The sequence below is a fragment of the Equus caballus genome, chromosome 1 (assembly GCF_041296265.1).
Source record: "Equus caballus isolate H_3958 breed thoroughbred chromosome 1, TB-T2T, whole genome shotgun sequence".
NCBI classification, from domain to species: Eukaryota; Metazoa; Chordata; class Mammalia; order Perissodactyla; family Equidae; genus Equus; species Equus caballus.
Genome location: NC_091684.1, coordinates 4,579,046 through 4,593,834, shown reverse-complemented (window position 1 = coordinate 4,593,834; position 14,789 = coordinate 4,579,046). Strand labels below are relative to the sequence as shown.

General features: G+C 52.0%; 1 protein-coding gene across 8 annotated transcripts in view; it reads left to right on the top strand.

Annotated features, from left to right (window-relative positions):
* The window catches only part of MGMT (O-6-methylguanine-DNA methyltransferase), a 300,883-nt gene extending 287,920 nt beyond the window's left edge, over positions 1–12,963 (top strand). For all 8 annotated transcript variants that reach the window (XM_014733367.3, XM_023637016.2, XM_070250877.1 and 5 more), the window contains 2 exons: positions 4,138–4,277; positions 12,646–12,963. In XM_014733367.3, the coding sequence (XP_014588853.2) occupies positions 4,138–4,277; positions 12,646–12,855 (350 nt within the window). In that variant the 3' untranslated portion in view covers positions 12,856–12,963. The remainder of the gene's footprint in view (positions 1–4,137; positions 4,278–12,645) is intronic.
* The last annotated feature ends 1,826 nt before the right edge of the window (positions 12,964–14,789 follow it).

The window sequence follows — 14,789 nt, the reverse complement described above, 5'->3', positions numbered from 1 at the left end:
AGGTACAAGAGTTCAGACATAGTAACCGAGAAGGAGTGACTCCTCACTCTCTCTGAGCATCGGGAGATCCTTCCCCGTGCCCTGGGTGGATGAGAGTGCCTAGGCTGCGCTGCACCAGAGCCACCTCCTGGGTTCAGGCGGCAGTGAGTCCAGGCTGGGGACAACAGAGGGGAAAATGGCACACACATCCATTGTTTCAGTGTTTCTTCGAATTCTTGCCTTCTTCCCCAATCTGCTTGCTGCTGTTGACTCTTCACAGCCTCCCATAGCTGTCGTCTGCGTCCTGCCCAGGTTTTGTACTGGTATTCATCAGGAAACTGGTGGAGTGTGCTTGCTCCATTTTACCTGGAACTCCTGTTTACTTCATCATGTTTTCCCCCCAGGTTCGTTATAGGAGGTTCCTTCTGGCTGCTTCGATGGTGAGGTAACAGCAGGTCAAGTTAGCTCTGTTTACACTTGAGAAACACAGGGTATCAAAACTCCTCTGGATTCACCAGATCAGAAACCTGGCTTTGCACTCCCGGGTTATCTTGAGCTCCCTTGTCCCAGCCTGGGCACTCCCTCTGTGCCAGAGGCAAGAGAAGGTGAGTCCTGGAAGTGGAAAGCCCTCAGAGAGTTGGAAACCTGTCAAATAGCTGTGACCCGTGTCGTGGATACCAGGCCATTTGGTGCTGTGGCAGGAAATCCTGGAGGAGCTCAGGCTCTGCTCTCTGTGCCCAGGGATGGGGCAGAGCAGGTTTGCGGCCTTTGCCGGCAGCGTCCGTCCTGCCCCCAGGACAGCTACCAAGATGCTCCCTTGGCGGGGCCCAGAGGGCAGCCAGCCTTGTTGGCCCCAGGAGCACTGTGTGTCTGCATATGAGTGTCCCTGCTTGCTGCACCCTGGTGGTGGGGAAACCCAAAACCTGGGCAGCTGAATCACAGGCCCTCCTTAGGAAACTGCACCCCACAACAAAGGTCACCCCAAAAGAATGACTACCCCAAGAACTCAGAAGTGCAGTGCTCTCCTTCACTGGGGAAGAGGTGGTTGAGTCTGAGCCTCAGTGAAGAAGAGAACTGGCTTCCAGGCCCACCCTCGCCTTCAGCTAGCTGGACTCCGAGCCCGGCAGTGGGCGGTCATGGTTGTCCAGAGAGCCCTTGTGATGGAGTTTATCACTGGGGAGGAGACGGAGGCCTGGGGAGGAAGCGACTCAGCTAAGAGACTGGACGCTGGTGTCTGCCTTGTGCCCTGGCTGGTTCCTCCTGCCCTGCTCCCAGTGTTTTCCTGGGCCCAGTGTTCCTAAGGAACAGGTCTCCCTTATCAGAGCTGCACTTGCCTGCCCTGATCTCCACTCCCCACGTGGCATGAGAAGAGCTCACATGAAATCGCCTCCTGGCTGATGACTTACCATCCAGGTAGAGAATTGAGAAAACAGTCTTGGTCGGGTTAGGTGGTCACCATGGGTTTGTTTAAGTAGCCACCAAGCCAAAATGAAAATGACCATATCCTTAAGATAAGGGAGCCCTATGAAGCAGGTCATCCTCCAACACAGCTTAGCTTGACCCCACAGCGTAAACACAGCCCGTGGTACCCGGACCCCAGCACAGGCAGGAGAAAGGAGGGGGAGACGGTATAGGAAAGGAAGATCCAGAATGTGGTGTACAGAGGTCACTCCACACAGCCCTGGGCTCATGGCCTGCTCTCTGGGGAGGACTCTGATGCGAGAGAAAAGGATGACATTCTAATGGGTGCCCCTTTGGACCACCTGAAATGATGGTCCAGCTACTAAGGACTTATGTAGTCACCTCAACCTCAAGAAAATATATTTTCCACATCAATGTATGTTAATTTTTATGAGCAGGTTTTACTACATTTCAGAATGATATTTAACAACTGAAAGTATTGGCCCCCTCCTCAAAAATTGGTGCAATTTCAGCATCTGATTTTGTGCAGGTTGGGGTCAAAAGCACTGTCTCTGAGAGCTGCTCAAACTAATTAATGCATTTGCTGCCTGCAGGGTGAAATTGAGTTTTCAGATACATTTATAAAATGATGCGCTTGATTGCTAAATATGGCCTTCTTTGAGCTGTTTCTCCTAATATATTGCCTAGTATGTACAGAGTGAGAAGTGGTTTCCCATGAAAAATGGAGAGTGAAGCTAAAATGTTTGATAAAATCTGCTCATCTCTGGACGTAGAATTGTTGTATTACGCGATACTTTTACACTGGAACGAGAGGTGCTCTGTGATTGTGCAGTAATTCGTCAGGGCAGCCCTCAAGGCTGGCGCTCAGACGGGGCTGGAGAGGGGCCCCGGGTTCTCGGAACTGCTCTGCGCTCCACTTCAGTTTGCACGCATACCTCTCGTTGCGTTCCCACAGGTTTAGTAAATTTCCAGGCTGTTCTTCTGGAAAATCTAGGCAGCATCCTCTCCCTGGGTCAAAACACGGAAAACAAAAACCAACAACTTTGTGCTCTCCGAGGAAGGCAGGAAATTGGCCTCTGCTTCGTGGAGTATCGACGTGTGGCTTTTATTGTTTCTTTTCCAAGACAGCTGTCCCTGAAACCTCTTTTTCTCCAAGTTATCACTAGGCCACCTCGGTTTTCCTTTTGCTTCCTTTTTTTTTAGAGTTGGGCATAACAACAGCAACAATAATAATGATTAACAGTTTGGTTTCCAAACCCTTTCTGAAGAAATCATAGTAAACAGAGTCTGTTTGCCTAAGGAAACCCCCCCAGCGCTCAGCCAGTAACACAACTGCATGCGCTAATGAACCCGAAGCTGTTAACATGGTTTCTTCAGTTAAATTGATTCATGAATTTTGAAGAGAACATTATCTAATGAATTTTCTTTGAATAGAAAGCAATTAAAAGGACAAATCAGTCTGATTAACCCCAAAGTCACCCTCCTGCCACAAATGGTGTACAGTTTGAAATTATATCATAAAAAACTAGAGCACATTTGCTATCTTTTTGCCCTCTACTAATCCATGTAAATTAATGAACAACAAAGTTAATTTCTCTGATGACCCTTTTCTAGTATCACCTGGATTATGCTGATGTTTAATTTGCTTAATGTTATAATAAAGACTAAACAGATTTTTTTCCCAGTGAAGTGATTATCATTCCCTTCAGTTAAGAAGTGATTTTTATTATTTAACACGCATGTAAGGGTGTGTTTCCTTTAAGAACCAAATCGCACTTTGCCAGCTTGGCACCGAGTGTAATTAGTGCTGTTATGGACACACTGCGGAACACCACTCTTGCCCACGGAAGCTGTCCCTTTGTTGTTGCCGTCAGGAACTCCCGCCCCTGGAGGGCTCAGCGCCCCCACCGTGGGGGCCACAGCTCCGTGTCCAGTGCTCCGGAGCCATGTATCCCCTTTGGAAAGACAATAGGTATCGATTCAGACGGGGCCTGCTCCTCGTGCCTGGGCTTTTCTCCCGAAAACTCCACAGTGGGAAAACAACCCGAAAACCTGGAGGCAGACGGGGAATGTTCTCCGGCATTCACCTGTTCGTTCCTGCAGCAGGATGAAGAGCAAATGCAATTTCATGTGGCTAGTCAATTAAAACAGGAATAAAGTTTATTTTATTTTTGCAGCTCTCTTCATTACAGATGGCTGTAGCCAGGGTCACCGCCAGCCCCTGTGTACCATGGTGTTTGGCATTCTGAGCCTGCTCACTGCTGGATGTAGACAGCCAGCGTAATATCACAGCCCGGCCCCTGGCTTCTTTTTCCTTCTGCGTCCCAGCTGAAGTTGGAAATTAACCAGCAGTACCAAAGCTTTCGAAGTCGGTGGGCAGGCAGGGCCTTCTGTGCTTATTAATTGAACTGCCAGCTAATTTATACATGCCCGAGTACGGGAAGAGCATCACGCAGCCCTGCATGGAACGAGGGAGGATGGAAGGAAATCGCAAATCTGTGATGCACAGTCAGGGCATGCCTGCCAAGGGGCCAGCCTGCTCTGTGGCCTACCTCACGCTCAGTCCTCCGTGCCAGGTGACATGGTGACAGGACTGTGTGTGGAGCCCGGGTTTTAGCTGAGTATAACACCTCTATTTGTGTCAGTGTGTTTCCTGTTTCAGGACTGGCAGCTGTTTATATCAGAGCTGTTGGAGCCATTTGTCCAAATAACGTCATTCTGCATTCTTCCTTTCAGATTCATTCACCAGACAGGTGTTATGGAAGCTGCTGAAGGTTGTGAAATTCGGAGAAATGATTTCTTACCAGCAATTAGCAGCCCTGGCAGGCAACCCCAAAGCAGCACGGGCAGTGGGAGGAGCGATGAGAAACAATCCTGTAAGTTCACATCAACGTGGGTGTCAGGTCGGCCACAGTCGGTGGGTGGGCCTCAGCACTGTGCTCAGGGGCCACATGTCAGATATTGACTGAAGTGTGTTTCCGAGGCAGCCTGGGCTGTGGGGTGGGGAGGAAAGGACGCATCTGTGATGGAGCCTCCAGAAGAGGCGTGGGCACCACTGGTAGCCCCCTACACCCCATTTTTGGTGAAGGTGGTAGGGAAGCCTTCCCATACGCCACCGAGAGCCCTCTCGATGCGACAGAGCCCCGGGAGCCCCTTGTCACAGGGCACAGAGGAGGACGAAGCCTAGAGAAGGGGTGAGCGGACACTCATTCGTTCATTCAGGAACTGGGTGAACTGGGTGCCTAGTGATTGCCGGACGCCCTTCAAGGTACCCAGAGTACATCATGGAGCAAAACAGACCCAAGAGCCCCCCCACGTGGAGCTTACGTTCTGAAAGGATGCACGTGCTGGGCTCCAAACCATCTCCCAAGGCTGTGCTCTGTTACCAGGTCCTGCCCTCCTGGGCCTGACCAGTGGGTGTGTTGAAATCTGACAGGCAAGCATGCAAGCCGCCCAACGTTGGGACCTACGATAGTTCACCACATTCGGGTGTGTCTCCCCGGGGGATGGGTCTGTCCCTCAGCTCTTTTGTGTCCTTATCCCTCCTGTGCGTCTGTGTTCAGGTTTTGCTGAAAGTGGGGTTCATAGACCCCGAGCAGCCATGCTCCCCAGAGGACGGGGCTGGGCCACAGCGAGGGGTAGCTACACGTCTGTCATACCCAAAAGTCCAGAGGGCACCTTTGCACCCCAGTCACACCACATGTGGGCTGCAGGCCATCAGGTCTCAGGAGGGAAGTCAGTGCAAATTGGGGAAGAGGCCATGATGTGGGCCTGGTTGAGGCCATGCATGCCTGTGGACCCTGCACGTGGGCAGGAAGGGCATCCCCATCCGCACAGCGGCTGGTCCTGCTGGGAGACCCCCCACAACCACGTGAGGCCCCTGGAATATTCCCACTCTCATTAGCCCCTCCAGTGCCCAGCGACGGCCTGCTCAAAATTAGTAAGTTTCTCCCTAAAGCGATAGGAAGGCCTCTAATATTATAGAAGAATGCGATCCTATCAGGAAGAGCAAATAGGATCGTCACATCATGGGAAGGGAAATTACTAAATCAGATAGACCCCACTTTTTAAAAAATTGCCGTGGCTTTGCTGTATATTTTCAAAATGATTTTCATCCCTGCTCACCAGGGAGAGGTGGGCGTCTGCACAGCACAGTCCGCTGCTCCTGCCGCTCACTCGCAGCAGCCTGAGGGCAGAGCCCCGGCGTCTCCGGGAGATGGCAATTACGTAGCCTTTTGCACAAAAGCGCATTGTTGCTCTTTAAGAAGCAGCTCCTGTAGGTTTGTAGTGGATTGCACTGTCTTGATGTACATCTAATCTAGAGAAGAGTGTTCTGCCACGTTAAAATATCGCAAATCATCAGGAGCAATGTGTGATATGGACACACGTCATATCCATCTCCTGTGTCTCTTCATGTCCTGCATTCTCAGTGACAGTGGATGGTGGGCCCAGTTAGAATTTCATTTTGCACCTGTTGTGTTTTAACTGCAGTATGCCCAGCTACGTCATTAGAATACCTTACCTCCACGCACTAAGGGTCTCATTTTACAGTGCATGTGGGATGATTCTGAATCAAATTTCTGAATGTGGGGTTTTTTTTGGTAAGGAAGATTGGCCCTGCGCTAACATCTGTTGCCGGTCTTCCTCTATTTCTTGCATGGGGGATGCCACCACAGCATGGCCTGATAAGCAGTGTGCAGGTCCACACCCGGGATCCAAACCCGCAAACCCTGGGCTGCCAAAGCGGAGTGCACGATCCCAGCCACTACGCCACCTGGCCATCCCCTGAATGTAATTTTTTACATTTCCCAATAAAGCTTAAAGTACATCTTCCCTTTGGAAGGCCCCTGTCTTCTCCCGGGTAGTGACTCAGTTTTGAGCAGTTGGACTTTGCTCTGGTTAAAAAGACCATTCGGACAGTGGTGTCACGGCTCCATTTAGTGCCTTGTGAGAAGAATGTAGGAAGCTAACGGGTTTTTTGCGCCCTCCTTCTGCATCACTGCAGCCACTGTGTTCTCCAGAAATTCTCCCTTTGCCCCAGATCTCCATCCCTATTTCAGGGCAAGTTTCTGTTCACGCCCTCCGGGTAGGGCTGGTCCTTCCCTGCGCCCTCACTGAGGTTTGGTTTGATTCTCCTGTGTGCTCGGGGAGATGCGTTCTGACTCCGCTTGCTCCCGCGGTGTGTACAGCTCCCACCCTTGGTTGTAAAGACAAGCTCTGCTAACCAAAGTGCACACATCAGTAGCCCCTCCCTGCCTTTTGTGGTGCCGCACTTCCTCCCTCCATGAAGTGGAGATGCTGTACCCGTTTGGTGATCGCACTTGGGGCTTTGTTCAGAAACGTTGTTCTCTGACCAGCACGGCTCTTTTCTCCTCTTCATTTGTGCAAAGGTCTCTGTTAAGATGTGGCCTCAGCCACTGAAACTTGTAAAATAGGATCTTTCAGGGCTTAAAAATCTCTGATGTCCATAAAGTCCACGTGTTGACTTCCCCGTCGTGAGCCAAAGCTGAGAGCGGCAGCAACAACACACTGGAGCAGGAGGATTATGCAGGCGCTGTGCCCCTCTTCGTGGTGCCTTCCTGCGCCAAGGGTAGTCGGGGTGACGGTGAGCCCTCCACGGGCTTTCTGCGGGTGTCCTTCTGTGGTCGGGCGCTGCACGTATCTCATGCAGGGACCCTCAACTTGAGGAGGTCACAAAGGTGCTGCAACTGAGAGGTGCCTCCAGTTACGGTGCAGACACTCCAGAGAGGCCCTTGTCAGAAAAACCTCGGATGTGTAGGTGACTGCAGTTCAGCTGACGGGGAGCTCTGCAGTCCTCAGAGGGGTCCCAGAGAGTTGATCAAACCTCCCTAGATGGATTGGGGGAATCTAAACAGTGATCTGGGAACCTGAGGGAGAAAGGAGCCCTGGTCAGGTGCTGGACACGACTGACATCCATGTCCACCGTGGGTGCCCCCTTCCTTGGTGCTGACAGCAGGGCACCCAGCCGCAGAACCACACACGTCAGCTCCAGCACCCACAGCGCATCGTGGAGACTGACTCACTGAAAATATCTCTATGTTCAGGCTGAATAGAGCAATTGTACATTTCAAGGAAGAGAGTGAAAAATGGATTTGGAATGTTGCAAAACATCATAAAGCTCATTGTGCATTAATTCCTTAGGTGGCTTGCAATAAACAAGAACACATGCTGGTTCATATTACAGCATTTGCTTTTGGCGTGGGTTTCCCTCCCCGCCACAGTAAGGGACAGTTTTCACGGTATGGGAGTTTCATCCCATCCTCGGTGGTTGGTTTTTCCAAAGTTTTTCGCAAAAGACTCACTAGCCCGGGTAAGATGGTTTGGCAGCCTTCTGGAAGGCTCTCTCCCCCACCCAGCATGGAGGATGGTCAGCATGGGGGACGGTCAGTTTTCCAGTACATGAGATTGAAGACACCTCACGGCCCTCCTCGCAAAGCACCTTCCTCTTCATCCTCAGACAAAATTTGCTAAATGCAGTTCAAAGGCAGTCAATACTGCACAGAGCGCTTCCCCACCTTTTTCTAAACAAACGCATTCCTGAGGAGTTAGTTTATTCACAGATTGCCATGAGCGTTAATGACCCCCCGAGTCTTGTTCTGCCAGTCACCCAGATGGCTGTTGATAAAGATTTAGCATCATGTTCTAAGTGTCAGGGCTGTCAGTGGGGCTGAACCATTTGACCAGAAGAAGAAAACGCACAGGGAGCTATTGATTACAGCTTCTCGGTGTCACTTGTTCACCAGGATTTCGGTATTGATGAGGCCGCGAGTGAAAACAAGCGCCTTCCCTTGTGGGCTGCTACCCCCAAGAACAAAGGCGAGGGGGAGAAAATATGCAGCCAGCGCCAGAATCAGAGGGATTCCGTTATTGATTGAAGGGTCCCTTCATGTTATTTTTGTTGGAGACAAATCTATGGGTTTGGAAGTTTTATAGCATTTGAGAAAGGGTCTGTGTAAGTGATGGATTCGTGTATTGGATGAATTAGATTTCACAGCATGAAGATTTCAATGCAGCTGTGATATTATGAGCTGCTTGGTTATTGATAAAAATTACATTTTATGCAGCACAGGCTTTAAAGGAGAGAGCATAGAGGGTACGGATCCTTTGAAATGTCCTTAGGGCCCCAGTAAATTTTAGCAGGTTTCATTATTTTAATAGTCTGAAACCTGCCACCAAAATTAGCACAAACAGAAGCAGTGTTTTCCATTTGTAGGGTGGAAATAGCGCATATTGGGTCCGGCACCTGTCCTCCTCCCTGCCTAGGCAAGGTCAAGACTGGTCATGGCTACACTGGAACTGCGTTTTCGTGCCTGCATGTCTGTTATCTGCATCATACATAGAGAGAGGGAGGGTTCATGTTACACACTTTTATAATTTCACAGCTTGTTGGGGGTGGGGACAGAATCCAAGCTTGCTTGTGAAATCTGCTGTTAGGAAGGAGGATTGAACTGGGGCCTGAATGTTTGTCAAACTGAATTGAATTAAATGTTTCCCTCTTTATCAGTCAAAAACTTGAATTGTATATTATCTAATCATGTCCTCACAGCAATTGTTAACGAGACTACTGCATTTGATAAAAACCCTCCATCGGAGTAAATGTCCCATTCTTAAAATTTTCTGTTGCTCCTTTCAAGAAGATGGGAATTACATGCTGTTTGCAGGACTTGGCAGTTTATTGCTTTTCACTCTGTTAAACTACACGGAAAAGGAAGCCAGCTCTTTCTCACCTCACCGTGCTGGTCATTGTTGGAAGGAACGCCCTGAGACTACGCAAGTTACCACGGCAACCCAAACTTCTAGTCAAAATCGGACTAGTTTGTCACGGGGGAGGTCAGGTTCCTCCTCCCAAGCCAAGCTGTCTGCCAGGGCCGGCCAGTGCCTGCAGGCCCGCCCAGCAGTCCCCCGCCAGGGCAGGTCAAGGAGCCGCCAGGAGTGTAGGGGGCGGATTCTGCCTCCACTGGGCTGGAGTCCCTTCTTTTCCTCTAAACAGCTATGTGAACTTGAGCAAGAGACTTAATATGACCAAGGGCTTGGCTTGTTGGAGGATGTGATGTCATGATGTGCTGTGTCAGGCACAGAGCACGCTCTCTCTGGGGATGGTGCCCATCCGCCCAGGGTCAGGCGCAGCTCAGGGTCCACAGAGGGAGCACTCCAGGCAGGTGGGTTTGTGCTGCGAGCCAAGACGGATGAGTGCCCAGAGGGTGCCCGGATACCGTGAGAGGAGATCCCGGGCACACGTGCACAGCCGCTTCTTCTAGAAACTCCCTGGACCAGTGACTGGTCATTTTGTCCAGTGCACTCTCTTTGGAGGTGGCGCGTGGGGCAGGGGGTGCTGGTCTTCTGTCTGTTGGGCTGCAGGCTGAGTGGAGGTGGATGGGACTTGGAGCAATACACCATGTAGTCTGAGAAGTCCTCACCTTTCGGGGCCTGGTGGGAACGGCTGTGGGTTCTCACTGTGGGACAGTGGAGCTGGGCAGCCATGTGTGAGTGCTCCGAAAGGGGCACAGGGGAGTGGAGAGGGCAGGTGCGGAGCTGCAGGATGCAGGGCCAGGTGGGGGCCAGCCCAGAGAGTCCTGATGCTCCTGTGCAGCTTCCATGTGTGGGATCTGAAGGGGATCTGTGCTTCCTCCCAGCCGCCTTTTCCAGAACAGGCCCTGGTTTCTGGAGTTGTGGTCACTGGCAGTTACGTTCTTTGTGGAACCTGTTGCTGGGATGTTTTGCACAGTAATGAGACCTGTCACCCCGGCATGTCCTGGGCCTTCAGTGACTGACCACCCCTGCCTCTTGCCCCCAGTCAAGATAGAGTGACTTAGCGATGAAGGCTGTTTTCCCTGGGACTCGCAGGCCAAGCCTTCCTTGGGAGAAGCTTGAACTCTGCTGACACCCCACCACACGTTCCCTCCTGGGAAGGCCGTCCAGAGAGCAGCTCTCCTCAGGTTCTGAGAAGCTGCCTGTTGGGATCTTTAAGCAAAATGACCATTGACCCCCGCCCCCAAGCCCTATGCAGTAGAAACATAAGAGACATGGCTTGTGCTTGGTGGCACCCAGGCGTGTGGCCTTCCCTGGCACACTGAGTGTGCTCTGAGTTGTGTCCCTTGGCTGCCAGGGAGAGAGGTCAACAACCTGAGACACTCTTGTCCACTGTGGTTTTAAGGGGCCATAAATTACATCTCTTTCTTTTCCTCTCATGTTCTGAGCGACCTGAGAAATGGATAAAGGACATCAAAATATTAGTTTTTTAGGATAAGAGCCGGACTTGAGAGATGACATGGCCATGGCGGGCTTGCCAGGAATTCCCGCTGGAATTAGAGCCCCTGTCCTGTCACCCTCCCTGCAGGGCAGGTGCTGTGTCCCAGAAGCCATCAGGCTGCCCTCTGCCGTGGGACAGGCATGTCCCCCTGCAGGACCCTGCAATATGCCAAGCTGGGCATTCTTGTCCCTTCCTCCTGGATGGTGGTCAGTGAGTCATCCTCCTCTCAGGACCGGAGGTGAAGGGTGGGGTGGACAAGGCCAAGAGTGTCCCTCCTTCCAGTGCACGTTCCTCAACATGGAAACCAGAGGCAAGGGCCACTAAGCCCACCTCTGCACGTGGCTCTCAGGGCCCAATGGGACAGTGGACTTCCTGTTCTAGGAACAGACACTGAGCAGGTCTGCCAATAGGCATCGTTGGAGCTCCTGTCCACACAGCCAGGCCAGCGGCAGGAGACCGAGGCATTCGCCTAGGGACTGTGTTGAGGAGGAGCCCGCCACACCTCTGAAGAGAGCAGGAGTTCCCTCCCCTGTGGGATTGGCTACAAAGAAGAGCGAGTAGTTAGGTGAGATCTCCGGCTTTGTGTGGCTGCAGGAGTGACGAATAGCCCACATGCTAGTGGCTCTCCCTTGAGTCCATCACCTGTGAGCAGCCCGTCTGAGATGCAGACTGTCAGACGTGCACAGGTCTGCATTGTACTGGCTCCAGGCATGGGGACAACATGCTGGGGGCAGGCCCTGTCCTCGGGTTGGTAGTGTCAGGAGGACGCCCTGCCTCCCTGCACCTGTGCCCTCCTTCTCCGAGGCTGCGGGTGACCCCGCCCCTCCTCCGGGACTAGGACAGCAGCATTTTGAGCTGCAGGTGAGTTCGATGGGAGGGTTTGGTGATGGCCCTGGGTGCGCAGAGCCCAGCGGTGCCTGTGTTTCCTGGGGCTTCTCAGGGGCACCCAGACAGCCACCACTGCCCCAGGTCCCACAGTGGAGCCCTTTTGCCAGTCGTTCTCTTTGTAGGATTGTTTGGGTTTGTTTTCATTATAAAGTGGCCTCACTCATAGCAAAGTTGCTGTGTCGATCAAGGCGAGCACCTAACGGCTCGGTTTGTTGCCAGAGCTGAAAGGCTATTTGGGGAAAGAGGGGGATGCAACAGACTGTCTGGGGGCGGCCCCTGCTGCCCTGTGGGAGGAGTGAGGGGGCCTGGCCCTGGGCTCGGGCGTCTTGGCTGGGGTCAGTGGAAGAGCTGGTCGGCGAGCCCAGCCATCTGGGGGATGGGAACAGCTGGGAGCTGGAGCTTCTCTGACCTTCTGAGTGTCCAGAGACTAAGGAGGGGAACAGGCATCCCCAGTGCGGTCGCAGAGTAAAGCGGCCGGCAGGCTCTCCTGGACAGGGCCCGGTAGTCAAGGTCTTAGGCTTTGCAAAAGCAGCACAGACCGCATGTACCAAATGGGTGTGGCTGTTCCAGTGAAACTTTATTGACAGATAAACACTGGTGTGGACCTCGTCAGCCCACAGCCACCATCTGCCAGCCCTGGGTTAGGGTGGCCTGCGCGAGTGCCGTCTTCCCTAAAGTTCCTGCTACTTCTCGGAGATGCTTGAGAATTCGACATACCACCCCATAACTTGGCAATGTCATTTTAAATTCTGTAAATGTACATTATAAATTACTTGCCAAACAAATTAAGTATTTTCCTCCCACCTCTTGGCATAAACGGGTTCGATGGAAGATGCCCCATATTCGCCTCAGGACATTGTGTGTCCTCCGCCCAGCCATGCCGAGACCCTCACAGACCCAGGGGTGAGTAGTGCTGAGACAAAGCTGATTCGGGGCCTGCACCCAGCCCACCCCTTGCCCACAGCCTGCCCCTGGCCCCTGTGTGGTGGGCCTGGATCAGTTGTGGTCAGGGGCCTAGTTCTTGACCCCCAAGTCCTCACTGGCCTGGAGCTCAGACTGACAGTGGCTGCCTCCCTGTTTTCCAGGTCCCCATCCTCATCCCGTGCCACAGAGTGATCTGCAGCAGTGGGGCCGTGGGAAACTACTCCGGAGGACTGGGCGTGAAGGAATGGCTTCTGGCCCACGAAGGCAGCCTGGTGGAGGGGCCTAGCCGCGGAGGGGGCTCCCGTCTGGCCAGATCCTGGCGCGGGGCACTGGGTGGCACCACCAGCTCCCAGCCTGCCGGCAGAAATTGAGTATTTGTAGCAGGAGTAAATATTTGAGTGACATACAAATGTAATAGAGCATTGGAAGTGGGATACGTGGTGGCACGGCTATATTAAAAGAGCTGGACATGTCCTGGGGGACGTGGTGTGTCTGCCCTTTCTTGTTTTTACATTTTACAGCAGAGTGAGTTCAGAAGACTGGCTGTGGTGTGTGTGGTTTGTTCCCTTCTCTCGCGCTGTTATTGTTCCATTTCTAATGTCTATTAAAACACAGCTTGAGGCAGGGGGAGCCTCAAAATGTGAGGGTGACTGCCCTGGAAGCAGAAGGCATCTGGTGCCCACAGGGGACAACTGACTGCCTTGAACGCTGTGGCTACGCCCAGAGCCAGCTACACAGCCCAGCAGGGCCCCGGACCCCGTGTGGGCCCATCCAGACTGCAGTCCTGTGTGTCCCCCGAGAAGCTGCCCTGAGCCGCATGCTCCCCACACTCCCTTCTCGGCTGGTGCAGTGTCAGGACAGCGTTTTGTACAAGGCTCTGCTGAAGGAAGGAATGGGCCATGCAAATGGAAGCTTTTTGAGCTTCTCTAGCTTTGTTTTTCCAGCTGCCAGAAAAGCTAGTGCAAGATGCACCCGTTTTTTATCTATGGCGATTGAATAAAACACACCCACTTGCCAAAATGATTTGGGAAAATAACTGCTCTCTAGGCCTGGACTTGGTGGAAACAGCACCTTCCTGAGGGAGGGAGTCTCTCCCCAGGCCCTGGCCTCTCTCGTCGCTCCTTAGCACGCTCTAGACAGACCATGACGAGGGATGCCAGCCTCCTGCCCAGCACCCCAAGGTCGAGCCTAGAAGTCCAAGGTCACACCCCGAGGTGGTCAGCTCATGTCGCCAATGGCAGTGGGGAGGATTTCCAACATCTGCCATGTACCACGGTCTGATCCTTCATTATCACGTTGTCATTGTAGCCTTATAATTAAGTATATCCAAAAAGCAGAAGGGAAACTTGTAGCTGTGCGAGTGGATAAATAAAACCGAGCATATGATGTATGGAGAAAATAAACTATACCCAACTGTGCAGTAGAAAGCTGTATTTTTGTCAGGGGTTCCTGTGACAGTGTAAACCATAGCCAGCAAGCTCAAGTGGTTTGTATGTGTCACCAGAAACCTGGATAAAAATACAGCCTTATAATGCATACACTGTGGGTATATTTTATATTTCATGTTACCTTAACACCGACAAAGGCGTAGGTACCTGATGTAAACAAACTTTAGGTTTTTCTCACCAGTTTGTGACTTATTATATCCTTTTTTTTATATCAGCCAAATTCTGAATTTTTTTCCTCTCGAAATAAAAGAGATGACCATTACCCCATTATCTTCTGCTTTCAGTTGTTCTCAAGTCCTTCGGTTTTGAAGCAAGCTAAGTCATGCCTCCACCATGGGCTGCGTAGACGGCTGGTTTGGGGGCAGAGCCCTGAGCTGCCTCGCTCCATCCAGGTTTTCAAGTGCCATGAATGTTGCATGCCCACAGCGGGCTTCAAGAAGTGTAGCGTGCTCTCCTCTGGCGTCTCAGGTGAGAGTAGAAGGGCCTGTCTCAGATTCTGACATGTTGGGAAGATGAATGGGGTGGTCCTGGGTGCACTTTGCATTTGGGGCTGTGTTCTAAGTTCTCCAAGGAAAATGCTCACGTGAATTGATGGTCACCAGGATTTATCACACTGCCTTTCTCCTCTGCCCTGAACAGAGCAGAAAATTGTGGTTCTCAAAGGCAGCAGCTCCAGCCTTGTGGCCTGGATGTGGATTTGTCTGAGTGCTTTCCAATAGAGGGCGCCATAGCAGTGCGCTAGGCTGTGGGTGGGAGGCCCCCAGTCACCACTGCTGCTTAAGGATGGATGTGAAAACAGGCGACAGGGTGGAACTCTCCCATCGGCTTGTGACAGACCCACGTAGCACATGGTGCCA